This window comes from Fistularia commersonii, chromosome 34, assembly GCF_037954325.1.
Source record: "Fistularia commersonii isolate RoL2024-O1a breed Wild chromosome 34, RoL_Fcom_v1.0, whole genome shotgun sequence".
In the NCBI taxonomy this organism is placed as follows: domain Eukaryota; kingdom Metazoa; phylum Chordata; class Actinopteri; order Syngnathiformes; family Fistulariidae; genus Fistularia; species Fistularia commersonii.
In genome coordinates, this window is record NC_141317.1 from 10,274,031 (window position 1) to 10,291,943 (window position 17,913).

A 17,913-nucleotide genomic window follows, 5' to 3' on the forward strand; every position below is an offset into this window, starting at 1 on the left:
TGTGTGTGTGTGTGTGCAGCAGGATATATGATTAAGCCTGGCAGGTTAGTGATCTTAGTGAGCTGCAGGGAGAGCCATGACACTTATTTTTCACCCCCCCGCCCAACCCCACCGACCCTGAGGATGAAAAATGCATGTCTGAAGCTTATCCAAGGTGGTTTGGGTAATCATTTATGCCACTCTCTCCGGTCCCGTGTCTCGACCTCACCGGTCGCGTGTCTGACAGGTGATGCATGATGCCTTCCCTCCTCCCCGGCCTCCGCTCGCGCTCCTGTCCACATTGCTTCCCTTCCACCCCAACGGGATCCTGTCAGGCCGTCGCTCTCTTGATAAGCACCTGTCAAGCTCTAAACCTTGACCCGGAGTGAGCTCGCTTCTTTGCCAAACTCACTTTTTGGATTTACGACTCCCGATAAATCCCGAGCTCGTCTCCTCTCTACTTAACGTCACCCCGGGCGTTGATTTATGGAGACGTATCACTTGTCACGCGGCTACAGAAAGAAGAGATTTACCGGAGACGCGAACTGTACCGGTGGCGGCGCTCGCCGGCGTAAGAACGCTGGATGGCGAACGTCTCGTCGACCCGTGATGGAGTTTCTCCACCTCTGGCTCCAGCGCTGCAGGATTCAGCAGGTGGTTGATCAATTTAGACTTTGCGCTCTTTTTAATTCTCAAATATTGCGCTCGCGAGTCAATCCCATATGGCGATGGCTGGAATGCAAAATTTTTCGATTTGGGGTTTTTGCACTGAATGGTGAGAAATGGGACATTTTCAGTATCTGCAAGATAGATATAAATGTCACATGACAAAACTCCTATGTGCACAATGAAGTCGGGAAAATGAGGAAAAAAAACACTTACCCTGCATTGTCAGCGGTAAAAATACATGCTATGTATTTTTAAATGACAACATAGAAATATAGTCTGTGAAGAATAGATTATTCTTGAATATCTTTAACAAAGATCACACTATAATCAAATGAAACGTTTTTTCCATTTCCTGAAAAGTGTTTTTTTTCAGATAGGAGGTTTTGCATTCCAGCCATCGACAGAGACAGACGACGTGTCGAGGCATTTTAGGTTCTCCGACCAGGCTTCCGGATGCTTCCGGGCCGCGAAGCGAATGAATACGACCCAGCGAAGCGCGCGCGAGGCCGAGGGCGCGTCCGAAAACAGCGGGATTCCAAACCCGAACGTCCCGGCGGCCTCTTTTTCTGCGAGGAAACATCCGAACCCGGGGCTGATGTTTGAAATGGTTATGACATGAATTTGCGCGATTTTAAGCGGCGGCAGCCCTGAAGCGCCGGGATCTGCATACAAAGACGGCGTCCCCGCCGTTCCTTCTCAACACCGATTTAATTGAGCAATTTCGCCCCCATTACGTAGGCTAATTAGCCATTGTTCAGATACAATTTAAGGCAGTCTTGCTAAAGCAACCATGGCTCTCTCCTTGTTTAATGATGAATCCATTTGCATACCATTCACGTCCCTGTTACCTAGCTGACAAGTTAGCGCCGGATAAATTTGATTTTCATACGTCCTCCCTTCGCGAAGAGATATTTAACGAATTGTTAAAGCCGGCGTGTTGGCAGCGATCATCTCTGTGATTAGACATTTAGACATACCCTAAAACATCGCCTCGCTGTAGACAACTAAACACTTTAGAGTCACGAGAAACAGATCATTTGAGAACTTCTTACTCCGCTCCTTAGATCCCCAGAAGAACATCTGCCAAAACTGGATGAGGAATCCTCCGGGTGATTCCCCGCTCCACGAGTACTGTAGTACATAATGAGTGTTCAAAGATGAAGGCAGCAGCTGTGCTTTATGTGCTAGCGTAGCCGTAAACGCTGTCCGCTTAGATGACGCTTCACACCGGATCGCCGTCACCCGTCCGCACCGCCACGGCGGCGAAGCTGCTACGTTAGCGACGAAGCTGCTACGTTAGCTTCCGAGAAAGAGCAACGCCCCTTCCTCTTCCTCCATGGAGGACGGAGAAGGCCTCCGACATCCGAGATCTGGTCTGGATGATCATTCTGGTGACCGACGCAATCGGTAATTCCGTCGCTAATTAAAACCAATTCGCTAACTGGAGATCGGTCACCAAAGAGTATTTAAGGTTAAATCATTAACCCCCCCACCTAAGAGTTCACCCTGGATGGGTTGCCAGGTGATTGCAGGGCCACAAATAGAGACAATCACTTTTTAAAAAAAAAAAAAGAATAAATTTGTCAGACCATAAGGCGCTCGGTTTTGGGAGGCGGAACATCAACGAGCGGGTCTATTTTCATGGATGAGGCGCAGCGCGTTATAAGGCGCAGGATAAAACATACGGTATTTAAAGCCAAGAAAACAGTCAGTTTAGTCCGACGCGTCCGTCTCATCTCATTCGTCTCCCTTTGTTCCTCCAGAAACTCTCTTTGGTCGTCTTCACTCGGTGCAGTTCATCTGCTCGCTTCCTCCATCGATTCATTCATGTTGAATTCTTTGGCTGCTGCTCACCAGCGGCGAGACTGATAGCCTTCACTTTGAATTCCACCTTGTAATAATGTCACGTGCCATTTTTGGGGTCTTCATACACATAAATGTACATTAATATTCTGTCGAAGCCCAGCACTTACAGGAGGTCGGCGTGCGGCGTTCTGTTCTCTGATTGGTTTATGTTTGCCAGCGACGGCGGACACCCGAAGTCAGCGCGAGGTCGGAACAACGTTGTATTCCAGCGCGACATCATGAGTTATCTAACGTCGTCCGACGTTGCAACCAAGATTCAACCGAGGATCCGCTTTAACACGACGTCCCCGTGTCAGTTGTCGCACAACAAGAAGTCATACATAAGAAGTCTGGATTGGAAGGCACATGGACGATTTTTGAGAAAAGGTAAGGATTTACATGCGCCTTATAGTGAGAAAAATTTGGTCGTTATCCTTGATTTTAAATCACCAAACTATTTCTTGTAGTTTCTGGAGGACCGTCCTGCAGTCCCGCGGCCGGTCCTCGGGACCTGCTTTGAGCCGACTGGACATTTTAAAGTTGGTTTATATTTGAGAATCCAGGGAGGCTAAAAACCAAGAGCGCCGCAGGTGGACACACCAGGTGGCTGGGCACCAGCCAGATGCGCTCGCTGTGCCTCTCGCTCATTCCTTCAGACCTACTTAGTGAATGTGTGTGTGTGCGCGCATGTGTGTGTGTGTGTGTGTGTGTGCACCTATATGTACACACACACTAGCACTCCAGGGTTAACTTTGTATTCTCCCTACTGCTTAAATTTGCTGATGTGCAGGCACACTTGCTGACCTTTGACCCTCTCCTCATGAACCGGAGGACGACCAGGACGCCTATTAGCCTGCTGCCGGTGCTCGTGGAGGCATCTCCATCCGAGCATCTCCATCCGAGCATCTCCGCCGAGCACGTGCGCGAGCTACCTGGACTCCAATGCGGCGATTCAATGAACTGCAGATCTGAATTCCATTCGCCGCACCGGAAGGAATTTATCCGCACCTGATTGTCTGCTGCATCTGTAGCCGGTCCGGGTCGGACGCCGAGAAGGTGGTCAGGCTGGTTCCCGCGGGAACGCCCTCCTCAAAGCGGATGTGTTTGGGATTGGTGGGGAAGTACGGGGACTCGTTGACGTCTTGCACGGATATGGTGACCCCGGCCGTGGACTGGAGCGAGGACTGGATCCCGCTGGCCAGGTGGGCCTGGTTGGACACCACCACCGTCAGCATGAAGGCGCGGTTCATCTCGAAGTCCACGGGCTGCGGGGCGGAAGGAAGACTTGATGAAAATGGGAACAGAAAAAAAACGGGACCCTCGGACGGGTCCAAAATGCCGACGGTCATGATGACGCGGAACATTAGCGGACGACCGAGTTTATGCAATAAATGGGGGTGAGTGGACGGGGCGGCGTGGCGGCGTGGCTCAGGGGGTTGGCGGCCGTCCGCTCCCCTGGCGCCGCTCCTTAGCCGCCATCTGCTCACGGCGCGTCCACCAAGGGTTCCACGCAGAGGTCAAACTCATCTGACGTCGCGCTCGATGTCGAACTGAATGCGACAATGAAGCGGCGCTTCTCAATTATTTTCTGTTCCGCCCCCCAGGAAGAAGAAGCCGTTTCATCCCCCACTTTCAACTATAAATAGTAGTATTTGTCTCTAAAACTGCATCCTAATTGACATTAAGGAAAAGAAGGAAATGTAGATCAACTTGTAACTAAGAATTACTTTATTTACATGCCGCTGCTCGCTGCGTTAGTAAAGTAGCTTTCACAAAGCAGGACGGCTGTTTTCGCCAAAATCAGTCAAGCGGTTTATCAGCGTAATCGGGGTGTAAATATCTTTAGGTGACGCCTTCATTTATTTGTCTTCACGCTGTCCGCTAACAACATTTTAAACCCAGTAAACACGGCGGTCTACAAGTCAAGCGCTTCGTCATATTTCATCGTCTCTCGCCTCCTTTCTTATCATCCCAGTTCAATATTTTCCACGGTGTCTCTTCACGGTTTGTTCGCCGCACTTCGTATTTCCTGTGTGTGTGCACGCTCGATGCAAAAACAAAAACCTACACCGTTGAGCTAATGCTACACCATTAGCATGTTCCCCGGGGTCACACGACATCACACCCGGAGAACCCGGAGGAACCTCACGCAGACACGGGGAGAACATGGAGACTCCGCACAGGAACCGAGGACCTTCTTGCTTGGAAGTGCTTGCCGCTGCGCCGCCCTGCCGAGATGCTTTGGAAGCTCCACTTTTGGAGAACATTGCGCGCTGACATGTGCATGAACCAGCCAAAACATGGAGACACACAGCAGCTTCCAGGCTAACAGTCACTGACGGAGCTTGAATAATTCTTCTCACTGGATGATTTTTGTCACAGCACACACACACACACACACACACACACACTTGATAGCATGGGAACTTCATTTGATGGAGAGGAAGATGATTAAAGGGGTCAAGATTACATGCAGGTTATCACACTCCGACACTCAATTAAAAATTTCCCGTCTCCGGCAAAAAAATCGTCTGAAATCGCCATTTCATTGTTTCAAACTGCACCGTCTGCGGCCGTGTGGACGCCACCTTCTGATGTTCTCCCGCAGGGAGGGGGGGTTCCATCTACCTCGGAAACGTGCCTGGGATCTTCACGTTGCTCGGAAGCTAAAGGAAGAAGGTCAAAGATGGGGACGTGTCCGGCGGGAGGCGGGAGGCCGCCGGCGCCCTTCATCCTAAGCGATTGGCCCAGTGGAAACCAAAGAGGACACTTCAGCTTCCTACTCAGTGACAAGTGCAGGGCAGAAGATGAGAGTCTCCAGCTGATGAATCATCTCCTCTGAGACTAACACAGAAGAAGAGCATGAACTCCATCTGACTCCAATTAATGTCCAAGAAGAACACCCCCATCTCTTTTATAGCGGTGAATGGGCTCCAATTATAACGGCGTAACGTCTACTTATGTCGGAATTCCGTTCCACCGGCGCCACGTCATGGGATTTTCAGCAAGTCAGAACTCACATACCGACGAGTTTCCGGAAAAAACAACACAATCGAAAGAAAGTGAATGTAGCACAATCCAATGTGGCGTATAGTCGGCGAATAAAAAAAACACGAATATAATGGACGTACCCGTCCGCTCCGCTCGACCGCCAGCTAGTCACGGCGCAAAATCTGTTTTAATGTTATGGAACAAGATATATTTCTGGGAGACGAGGTCAGGATCTCTTCAGGTGTAAACAAAAAACGCAAAAAGGAACCTAGCATAGCTCGTAGGCTAGCGACGCTTTTGACTTTAAGCCAGTGTGAGACACATTCCTAACGATTAGCGCTCGACACAGCGGTGTGTTTTAAAGCGGTGAGCTGCAGAGGTGTTTGCGTGCACGTGCGGTGGTGCTGAAGGTTTCTCGGCGTGCAGGTGAGGTGTGTGTGCACGCTCGGGCGATACAATTAAATGTATGTCCACGTATTCTGTGCTGCCCCGCGGCGTTCTGGGAACCCCTTTACATGCTAACCGCGCTCGCGGCTCTTTGATCTACAGCCAGTGGTATTCGGAGCACAAGGATGGCTGAAGGCTCACCCACACACACACACACACACACACACACACACACACGAGCACACACACATTCCCTGAGGGAAGACAGAGGGGTGGAAGGTCACTAACACGACTTCCATCTTTTGCTCAGGAGCCATCATAGCTTATATTTCCTCTGTATCGCCTCACCAGTTCCTGCTTTTCGCCGTTATCTAATTTGCTCTGATGCACTTCGCCCCTGCGACCCCGTTACTTCCTCCACCGTCCACCTCCCCGCTCTCTGATCTACACTTTGTGCGGTCCAGCCCGGTGGAGACCTCCAACTTTGGTTGTAATATTATCCATGCGTGTGCGTTCGAGGCGAGACGGGAGTGTCCGCGGGCCGTGATGTTTGCAGATGATGTTGCGATCTCTAGTGAGAGCAGGGAGCAGCTGGAGGAGAATCTGAAGAGGTGGAGGTATGCTCTGGAAAGCAGAGGGATGAAGGTTAGCGGAGGAACCCGAGAGGAACGGTGAGGCTACAGGGAGCCGAGATGAAGAAGGAGGAGGATTTGAAGTACCGAGGGTCGACAGTCCAGAGCAACGTAGAGATTGGAGAAGAGGTGGAGCGACCTGTGTGAGCGGGCCGGAGGAAAAAGTATGAAAGGAAAGGTGGAGATGATGATGGAGAGGACAGCAGCCATGTTGAAGATGTGGCGGTCTGGAAGTGAGGAGGATGGATGGGATGTTCTGGAGATACGGTTAGAATGAGGTGGTTTGGACATAGACAGAGGAGGGATGGTGGAGATCTGGCTGGAAGGATGCTGAGGTTGGAGGTGCCAGGCAGGAGGAGGACCAGAGGAGCTTCATGGATGGATGTGAAGAAGACAGGGATAATTGGCTGTGGCGAACCCTGAAGGGAACGGCCCAGAAGATGAGAAGAAGAAGAAGAAGAAGAAGAAGAAGAAGAAGAAGTGAGCGGCAGCAGCTTCAGACGTCCTTGTCAAAACAGGAACACGGCGTACGGCCTCTCGACTTCACCAGCGTGGTCTGACGCTCCCCCGAGCCGGCCGACGACTCTGTTTACTCGTCGAGACAGTCTACTTTCTTGATCCTCCCAGGAGGTGTCCTGACACTTATTTTATGATTTCCCGATAACCTCCCATGGGTCTCGATGGAGAGCTCACGGCTACTCGGCAGCCTGCTGAATTTTACATCAGGGAGCGAGAGGCACGGATTATAAAAGGCAGTCATCTAGAGATAATGAAGAGAAGTAAAATGCCAATGCTCATTGCTCAGGGTGCTGTGGGAATTACAGGGGAGATGTTATTGCTGTTTCTTAAACATTATTGCGGGGATCGGAGATGAGATTCGCGGAAGTCAAACAAAGAAGGGGAACACCCGCGGGGGGACGTCGGGGTCAAATAAATAAACAAGTTATCTCCGAACGAGACGAGCGCCTCGACGACGAGCGTCGTGACCGCCGACTCACAAATCTTTACGGCCCCGCGGCGGGAGCAACACCTTCACCCCATAAAGTCCATTATCCGCACTCTTTTATTTTGTTTTAGGGAAATTCCGACGCTTTCGGATTCAAACATCGGCGGACGGGCTTGGCTCCGGAGGCTGAGCGCCGGCGCAGCGGGGCTTTTAAAAAGACAAAGCTTTCTCGCCGCTGTCAGATACCTCCACGGCCAGAGCATTATAAGAGTGTAGAAACAGTTGCCTCTGTAATTGAGAAATCAATATCTAATTTGCCACGGTGGTCTCGCAACCCCTTCGCGTCGGAGTTGGCGCGAGGGTACGGGCGCAGACACGTCCAATCCTTCACCGCGGCGTAAAGGGAGCATTCCAAAGGCAATCATCGCGGCTTAATATAGAGGATGTTTGACATTCAGCCGACACGGAGGATAACGGATCGTCTCTTACGGAAACCCCGGGAGAGGAGACGGCGCCGCATCGATCGGCGTCTTACCTTGACGACGGTGACCATGCCGTCGTTGGTGACGGGGTCGGTGCGGATGGCGAAGTGTCCGGACGTGTCCCCGTTTATGATCCTGTAGATGGCGTTCCAGTTGGGCGAGTGCGGCTGGTCGGCGTCCAACACGGTGAGATTGGCCACCGCGACGTCCACCCGGTTCTCCGGGACTTCTCCGGAAAACTGCGGGAGGCGCAGGACACGTGGAGACCGTCAGTGACTTTTCGCTCGGCGGCATTTATCAGGATACCGGCCGAGCTTCCGATTCTCGCTATCCGGTTTTACGCGACCATTAAACACAGATCCGCGTCGGCGCGCACGTTTTGCTCGGGCGCTAAAGTTTTCTGCCGCCTTAATGCTTCTCTCGATACGCAATAACATCGGAGCTTTGAAATGCAAAGCGACAAAGGAGGGGAGGATGGATAAGCAAGGAGACGGAGGCAGTGGGGAGTGTTGAACCAGCTGTTTGAGTGTATATGAGTGGCTTTTAGTCGTCCCCTCGCTGTACAAACACATCTGCTTCGGCCCGATAAGCCCGACGAGGAGGGAGCGGCTGTCTGTCAGGTGTCGGTTCTGCCGGGGATTGATCAAAGTCGTGCCGGCTCAGAGGATAAAGTCCACGTAGACGCGCCTACAATGGCGGCGCCGCACCTCTAACCCGCAAACCGGAGTTGAGCGCGCCTACGTCGACAACCTGTGCAGCCTCGGACGGCTCCGGCGAGGTCAGGGGGGCGATTACCACGCTGCGTCTCCGGCTCATCTGGAGATAACCGACGTGAACGCCGCACAGTCGCTACGTCGCTGTGGATAACAGCCGTGGATGAGCCACTGAGCCGCTTACGCCAGCGAGGATATCAAAGAGCAAAGCCCCGGACCAAATACTCCGGCAGACCATAATACCCCGCCTGGCAACCCTCGCATCACCCGGCAAACAGCCGGCGGAAAGGGGCTGCTTCGGGAGAGTCGCTCAGAGACCCCGTGACATTCTTAAGACAACGGAGGAGTCCGGGTGGCCCCGACGCGCCGTCTGCGGCGGATAAGAGGCCGGCCTGCGGCGCGTTAGCGCCTGCGCTCGCGCAGCTTCTTCTCGGTCTTCGGTTCAGGGGCTCCCCGACGCCAACTCCGTGAGAGACGACCTCGGAGTCAGCTTTGGAGCTCTCGAGGATCCCCTGGACGGAGCCACGCCCCACGGGAGCTCTCCGTAAGCGTTCAGATAGGTGGGCGGAAGGCAACGTAACAATTACTCCTTCCGGTAATCTTTAAAAAGTTAGCGATGACATGACTCGCATGAGGCCCCGGGAACTCAAGTAGTACGAGTGTTGGATTATTCTTCCCGGAGATGGTATAACATAACGTGGCTCGGGTGTTGGCATGACGATTCTGTCGTGTCTACCACGACTTTGCCAATTAATTTCGGATCATTGCTTGGCCGAAGGAGCGAGAAGTAATTATGCCATTGTGCCGATGACAATGGGGGGAAATCCCCTCCGCGATTGAATCCGTCTTCTCTCGGCGTTCGGCGTCTCCGGGGGGGGGGGCGGCTCCGGTTCTCGCTACGGTTGCCGTGGTCACGAGCGACGCGTTAGCTTCCAAACGTTCATGTCCCCGGGTGCGAAATGGAGCTCGGGTAAATATTCATCTCGGTTCTGGAGAGCATCGCGGTGGAAACCGTCCAGTCGGCTCGGATGGAGCGTCCGGGATTTTCCTAAACCCAGAGGGTGGCGGAGATCTGTTGTCCTGCAGTGACGGGAGCCGGCAGCCATTTGAAAGAAACAAAACAAAAAACAACCTGACCTTAATCAAATTCACCCTCTGCATTGCAGCACCTCGGCTACATCGTATTGACGAGTTATTGACTGATTAGATGTCAAGGAGAGGCGACGAGTGCAAGAGGTGGGATTCACTGTTTTTTCATGCTCATTTCTAAGGATGATATTCAGGTCCCTCAGTTCTCTTTCAAGAAAACTTCATTTTTACCTCGAGAACTGACTCATCATTTCAATCGATGACAGGGACATCTCAATAGAGACATCCCACCATTCACTCCTCTGAACAATGTAGGGTCTCCACTGACCCTCCTCCATGTCTTTGGACCGCGGGAGGAACCGGGAGAACCCTGAGGAACCCCAGGCAGACCCGGGGAGGCCGCCACTGTGAGAATCCGAGCAGGGACCCTCTGGCTGTGAGGCGGGAGCGCCAACCACCGCACCGCCGTGCCGCCCTTTAAACGATTCACGAGCTCCAAATAGTTTCGATTCCCAGGAGTTCTTCGTATTCCTCCACACAGGGACCGGCATTTGCATCCAAGCAAATGTGACTATTTTGTCCCGAAGGACAGTGAGCGGCTCCAGTCGTCGGCGGTGCATCTTGGCAGGCACGGCGTCAACCAGAACTCCAAACTAGCGTGCTCTGACATGGACCATCTAAGACCATCTGAGTTTGGAGGTATCATTGATTACAAACCAAAGGAGCGACTTCTGTCGGTCAGACAGGGCACCCTGGGCGAGCATACCGTAGACCCTTTTTGGCAGAGTCTGCAGGTGGTCGTTGCATCAGGTATCCAGAGGAAAGAGTTCTGCATCTGACTGGATCCTTTTTCTATCGTGTATGTCCTCCCTACAGCCTGACCATGACTAACCTGTAGGAAAACCTTGATCGCGATGCTTTGTAGCAACACCTCATCTAAACACCCTTCGCTCTTGTCACACTAGATGGTGTAGGTGAAAGAGGAGGCCTCTCCTGGATATCCACGTGATGGGCATTATGTTCTCCAAGCAGTAAAGGACACCTGTACATGTACTTGTGAACATGTCCTCAAGGATCACATTCGGATTTTCTGCGTTCGAGCAAGTCAACATCGGCAGAGGAGGAGTTTCCAGGTTCCTGCTGCGGGCACATTATCAGATCAGACCACAGTACATGTAGCTTCAGATGAGATCTAAGATGCAGCACAGGCAACATGTATTGTATGACTAATAGATGCCTTTGTGCTGCCGGTAGCCTTGTGGTGGCGAGCTCGCTCCGCTCAAGACAAATCCCACGGTGGACAAGACCCTGAGCATACAAGTACACCCACCAATGGAAAGATAGGTTTCACGCGGACTATCTTGTTCTCATGAAAGTACTAAGCTGATTTGGGAAGAGCGCCCGGAGCGCCGCGACAAATCTGGTTAAACGTCTCGGTGATTGCGCGATTATTGCAGCACAATATTCCACGGCATATAAGATAAACTTATTATTGTTTTGAACCGCGCGCATTAGAAAAAAACAAAACAAAAGAGAGGGTCTATGTTTTTCCTTGCATCTCCCAGCCGTATCGCAGGAATAATGCAAGTGGTGAGCAGCCCCGAGGACGCGAGCGCTGCTGCGCACGTACGACACCCCTTGCCTCCCCGAGAAAAATAGGCCAAGCTTGTGACAGGCTCGATGAAATATTCATCTTCGACGTTAAAGACAAATTCCCCAAACTTTATATTTCTGGGACACGTTGAAGGATCGACAGGAGCTTATCGCAGATGCTAAATATTTGCATAATGGCGCGCAAAATAGCTTTTACGCTAACCCGGCGCTAGAGCGGACGCGAGCGGGCGAAACGGCTCTCCTCTGCTGGAAATTCATCCCACGATATCTTCGACGGGATTAGGCGGAACACAGTTATGTAATATTAATCTGCACCTGGCTACCATCATCATCATCATCATGAGGCCATCGGTGGAGGTGGGGGGGGGGGGGATGCCGAGTCAGGAAAAACCTCTTCTTGGCAACGGGTCTAGCTTTCACGATCTGGAAATCTCCGTGTTTGTCCACTCATCAACTCCCCTCTTTGTTCTTCCGTCGAAATCCTTTACAGCCTCGCCTTTGAAAACATTTCCTGCTGCGTTCGGCGTTGCTGCTCTCTGAAGAGCCCTAAAGCTGACACATGCTCAACACCCATGCTTACATATCAGGTGTTAAGGGTCTTAATAGCCCCCAGGGTGAAACAAAACAAAAAAAAACCCAGCGCTAACATCTTTGGAACCGCCTCAAAGAGCTGAACCTCGGCTGCTATTTCTGTGTTAGCAAAGCCTTGAAGCTCGACCATCCAACCGAAACTTCTCAAACGCGGGACTTGAAAGCGCGTAAGCAGTAATTCCCCGACCGGAGGGCAAACCGATGCAGATACTTTGCCTTGTTACGCCAAAAAAACGACGATTCTCCATCAACAAAACAACACGGCGTCCAAAATAACGTTTCCCCACCTGTCTTGAGCCGCCGCTCGGGCACATTTACCCCGGCGAGACCTCGGCAGAAGAACACAAGACCAGATCAAGAAGGTGCAGCAACGAGGCTCCCTCTTCTCCCGATCCCAGACACAAGATGGAGGACGCCGTGTCTGCCGTCCGGTGCGGCGAGAATGGCGATGACCTCCGGATTGCAGAGACGAAGCAAACGGACGGCCCGACGCAGGAGAGCCGCCTCCTCGGGTCAGGACTCCCTGGTCCACAGACACCCGGAGGTCAAAGGTCAGGCCTTTGAAGACCACATTCCAGCCAGAGAAGACAGCTGGAGCTAAAACAAGCCCTCGTTATCAAGCGGGGGAGACCTTTGCTGACCGGGGAGGGGGTCTTCGACACGACCTTTCATCTACGCCGTGCTGAGATCCCTCCCAAGATGGATCAAAACACACACACACACACACACACACACACACCTGCAGATCCGTCTGCACCCTGCAGCTCAGCTGGAGAGGTCAACGAGCCAAACCAGGCGCCGAAGCAGCCGCGGTCCGAGACGACCAGCCCGCTTCTTTTCTTCCGCGTGTTAGATGTACAATTACCTGTTCAGATTCCAGCTCAGGCGAGCCGCAAGCAGCCGGACCTTCTCTTCCACCCGCTTGCTCATTAACGTCACCTTCTCACCTTGGACAAACATCTAACACCAGCAGGTACGCGGCGGGATCTCCCAACAGTCCCTTCGGCTCTACCAGACTCCCTTCAGTCTGGTTGAACCGAAGAAGGAGGAACGTCTTGAAGTCCACGACCGCTCAGGACCTGGAGGACCGAGAAGCTACCGCGCATCTCCTGGAGCTCATTCATCCGGAATTCCAATCTCCAGCTCGCCGGCGACGCCGACCTTCTGTAATGTCACCCTCCCTCCGAACCCCCACAATCATTAACGCTTTGCTGATTGTGGTTTTATTGCAGATGGAAATCAGTGATGTGGATTTGTCCTTTTTTTGTTCCATATGATGATGACAATGGTGTGTGTGTGTGTGTGTGTGTGTGTGTGTGTCGGGCTCTTTCCCCCCCGACCGTCCCCCGTCTGGATCCTCCAGAGAAATGACACCAGACCTGTAATTTCCTTTCTCCCTTGCTTCTCTGCGAGGCTCTCCCGTCCATCCATCCATCATCTCAACTTAATGAAATTTCTTTTCCAAATCTGCGATCCGTCAGCTACTCACGGTTCCGGAGATCAGCATGGGCGGGTTGTCGTTGATGTCCGTCACGGTGATGATGGCGGTGGCCGTGTTGGAGAGTCCAAAGTTGAGGTTGCCCTCCATGTCGGTGGCCTGCACGATGATGGTGTACTGGGACACTTTCTGGAAAAGTCCAAAAACACGAGTCGGGTTTGAGACCAGGAGAATCCCAAAGCTGCCTGCCGGCGGACAGATGTGGCGATAACCATCCACCTGACGGAGATGAACGTCCCGAATACCAGAAAACGATGATCTGCGTCTCGCCTTCTCCCCCGCAGCGCCACCGAAATACACTTCTCGTTTTCTGTCTTTCTGTTCCGGAGGAGAATCTGTGTGTGCGTGGGGGTTCATCTCCCTCCTCCGGAATCCTCCGCTGCCGTCCCGCGGGAGGGACGGCGTCCGGCGCCGGCCGCCCGGACGAGGCGTCCTGTCACACAACCTCCCAATTACATTCCCGGTGTCTCTCTAACCCGCTAATTACCCAGTAAATATCCCAATTAAGGCCGGGATGCCAAGTCGGGGGGGATTAGACAGCTCCTCTCATCTTGATGCTAGACAAGATGCTAAACCCCAACCTTGTACGCGCAACCTCATTAATGGTGGGAGACAAACACACACACACACACACACACACACACACCTCTTTTTCCGTATCTCATTTGGCCGCCTGCTTGACTGTCCCATCAGCCACTCTACAGCATGTACACAACGTTCACGCTAATTAGACACGGGGGTAATTATGCGAAGCCCCTCTGAACCTCTCAGCGCCGAGACGACGCAGCGCCGCGCCCGCTGGCCTCCGGGGGGCCGGGAGGGTCTGCCGCTGTCAACAAGCTCTGCGGAAGACGTCCACCGCGGAGGGGTTTTGGGAAGGAGAACCGGCGGGGGAGTTTGCTGGAGGAGGAGGAGGAAGGAGATGTTTCAGAAGTGAAGAACAAAGAGGAGGATGAGAGGAATCTGAAGGGTGCAGCCGAGGCGTCCGACGGGGAGACCGACGTCCAAAAATAGTGTTTCTTTGCTCCTACCGGAGGCCCCGGCACCTCCGGCGCCACGCCCCGAGAGACGGCCCGCCAGGAGCCGCCTCTTCCAAGGCTTCACCATGTCCTGCGAGGTTTACATAAGCTTCGTCTTCCCCTGCAGGTCCTGAGGCTCCTTCTGAAGAGGAGGCGTGGGGTTACGCCGGAGTTGATTGGCCGGTTCACCCTGGACCGGCCAATCACAGGGCCACATGTGGAGACGTATAAAAACACCTCAGGTGTCCGTGAATCTCCTGCACTGCGGGAGGAACCCTGAGGAACCCCACGCAGATACATGGAGGCTTCACGCAGGAAGGCCTCCTGTGGGAATCCAACCTTCTCGCTGTCAGGCTGAAGGTCTAACCACAGCTCCGCATTAATAACATCGATTGAAATAAAAAAAAAAAAAAGCAAACCCGGCTCTGCTCCCGTTGCTTTTGGATGCAGGATCACTAATTAGCTCGCCGGACTCCTGACACGTGACCCATCCTGGCTCAGGGTCTCGGTGCCGGACCTCATGGTCGAGCTGGTGGAGAGCCTTCCTTCACAGAATTAGAAGAAAGTGGCGCGGCAGGACAGATCCGTCGTCTTATTTTGTGTTTTACACAGCAAATATCAAAATAAAATAAGGATAAACTTGCGTTTATAACAAGCGCTTCGTTTCCGTCCGCCTTCCTTCACCTGTGACAGAAGCTCCCTTGTGCTCCGGCTAAATGTAAAGGGCTAAGAATAGTCGTCTGCGGCTCGGCTGCTGTCCAAATACATGACAACCGGATGGCAGCGGGCTCTCCAATTGTCTGCTACAACATAGCCTTTGACAGACCCTGCACATTCGTGTGTGTGTGTGTGTGTGTGTGTGTGCATGGCGGTGAAGCCGCACAGGAATCATTTGATTACAATTGCTCATAATGGCCAGTTTCCACTCCATCTCAGTGAAGCTCTGGGCCCACAGGGGAGGTTCCCGCCTCTTCCTGTCCTCGCACAAACACACTCCAGAGTCCCTGTGTGAACGGGTGAATTAAACCACTCCGGAAGCGCGGAGGGGTGAAAGCGTGACCGTTTGGAGACGCAAGGCGTGGATCTGGGACACTCCCTGGGAGCAGTCATATCTCCATCTGCAGGAGTGTGTGGACGTTTGAAGGGGTGAGTATGTTTTAACTGGGTAAATATGTGAATATGTGAAAGGGTGAGTGTGTGAATGTTTGAATGGGTACATTACATTACATTACATTACATTACATTACATTTACATTACATTACATTTGGCAGACGCTTTTATCCAAAGCGACTTACAATAGAAGGCTAGGGTACTTAAATATAGGGTACATATGAGAATATGTGAAAGGGTGAGTGTGTGGATGGTGAATGAGTGAAAGGGTGAAAGGTAGAATGAGTGAATGGGTGAATGGGTGAATGTGTGAATGTTTGAATGGGAACATACGTAAATATGTGAAAGGGTGAGTGTGTGGATGGGTGAATAGGTGAATGTGTGAAAGGCAGAATGAGTGAATGGATGGATGTGTGAATGTTGAATGGGAACATACGTGAATATGTGAAAGGGTGAGTGTGCGAATGTTGAATGGGTACATTACATTACATTACATTACATTACATTACATTTACATTACATTACATTTGGCAGATGCTTTTATCCAAAGCGACTTACAATAGAAGGCTGGGGTACTTATATATAGGGTACATATGTGAATATGTGAAAGGGTGAGTGTGTGAATGGGTAAATGTGTGAATGTGTGAATGCTATTCACTGCATGGCGTATTGAAATGGCGAGGTGAGCCTGCGCTCCATGAGGCCCCTGGAAGAAACCCAAAACAGAATCACACCTTGACAAAATGTCTTTAAACACCAAAGTCCTACAACTGGCATACGTGTGGGGGTGTGTGTGTGTGTGTGTGTGTGTGTGTGTGTCTGTGTGTGTGAGTGCACGCTAAACAACGGGCTGGGACTCCATGTTCCCCCTCACACTCCCGTCTTTGTTGCACATCCTTCTATCTCATCTTGTTTTTTTTTTTTTCTCCTGTCTCCATCCCTCCCTCCTCGCTGGCAAATTAACTCTCATTACATCCCATAATACCACGGAGACCGACACCTCCCCTTTTGTCCGCGCACCTCAACGCTTTCTCCTGCAGCCATTGTTTGTGCTTTATCAAATGTACATGCGATAATATGGGCTTTTGTGTTGTTCTGACAGGTGTCAAGGGCACGTTATCGCACATATTTCCATTCTGTCCTTACCCCGCGCGCAGCCACACACACACACACACACACACACACACACAATGTGCGTCGCGTGCTTGCAGCATGATGTGCTGTTAATAGGTCTGTCAGCGGTGACAGTTTGGGAGGATGATCTGTCTCTGAGATTTTTCCCCGTGCACGAGGTTGTGCGTCTGGTCGCACAAAATAAACACATTTGGATCCTGTCACAACTTTCACAGCTCGCCGCCCCAGGTGAGCGGGAGGAGGCCAGGTGAGGGGGGGGAAGAGGCGTAGACGGGTACCGACCTCCCGGTCCAGGCCCGGCGCCACCGTCACGATGTCTCCGGTCTCGCTGTTGATGGTGAACATGTTGGGGATGGGGCTGTGCGGCGTCTGCGACAGGATCCGGTAGCGCACCATGCCGTTGGCCGTGGTGTTGTCGTCGGCGTCGAAGGCCGAGACGTGCATCACGTAGGTGCCTGGCGGGGAGAAGAGTCGGGTTGGAAAGAGCGATCAACCGATGCATCTTCGATTCCTAGCGCTTTCTAAACGACGTCTCACAGAGCGGTCCGACGGAGCAGGAGGGCGAGATCTTCACACACAACTTTGAAGAGCTTTCATGGAACATCTGTACACACTAGAAACGACTACTGTATTTTCCGACCTATAAGCCGCTACTTTTTCCCTGTGCTTTGAACCCTGCGGTTTATATAGCGATGCGGCTAACTTCGCTAACCATCGGGGGTGCTCTAGCAGGAAGAGCGAAAACGAGACAGACGCAAGAGCTCAATGTAAAGATGAAGAAGACGTGCGTTTTTGGCACACTTTACGCAGCACAACAGGCAAAATATTTTTCAACAACGTTTTTGCAGCCGCTCGAAAAATCTGCGTGAATCGTTTATTTAAAGCGGCACTCCGAGGCTCTCGAGGCTTTCACAAAAACTGGCCGCGTGCGAAGAGCATCCTTTTCCCGTTAGCGTATGCTAACAGGGTGGAGCAGTGCGAAAGAAGTAAACATTTATGAAATCTTCTCGTGTAAATATCTCATTTCACATCGGGGATATCTGCGGCTTGTAATCCGGTGCGGCTAATAAATGTAAAATTATTTTTGTCTTTTAAAATTTAGTGGGTGCGGCTTATATCCCAATGCGCCCTATAGTCAGGAAAATACGGTACTTATTTTCAGGACGGCATTTTTCAGTCAAACAAAACAAATTCCTGGTTTATGGGAATGAAG

At 51.9% G+C, this 17,913-nt stretch overlaps 1 protein-coding gene across 1 annotated transcript in view; it reads right to left on the reverse strand.

Annotated features, from left to right (window-relative positions):
- The window catches only part of LOC147214581 (cadherin-4-like), a 227,971-nt gene that overhangs the window by 16,858 nt on the left and 193,200 nt on the right, over positions 1 to 17,913 (reverse strand). Inside the window, exons 8-11 of the mRNA XM_086141303.1 lie at positions 16,983 to 17,155; positions 13,428 to 13,565; positions 7,985 to 8,170; positions 3,502 to 3,758 (exon numbers count right to left, since the gene is read on the reverse strand). Coding sequence (XP_085997429.1) covers positions 3,502 to 3,758; positions 7,985 to 8,170; positions 13,428 to 13,565; positions 16,983 to 17,155 — 754 coding nt within the window. The remainder of the gene's footprint in view (positions 1 to 3,501; positions 3,759 to 7,984; positions 8,171 to 13,427; positions 13,566 to 16,982; positions 17,156 to 17,913) is intronic.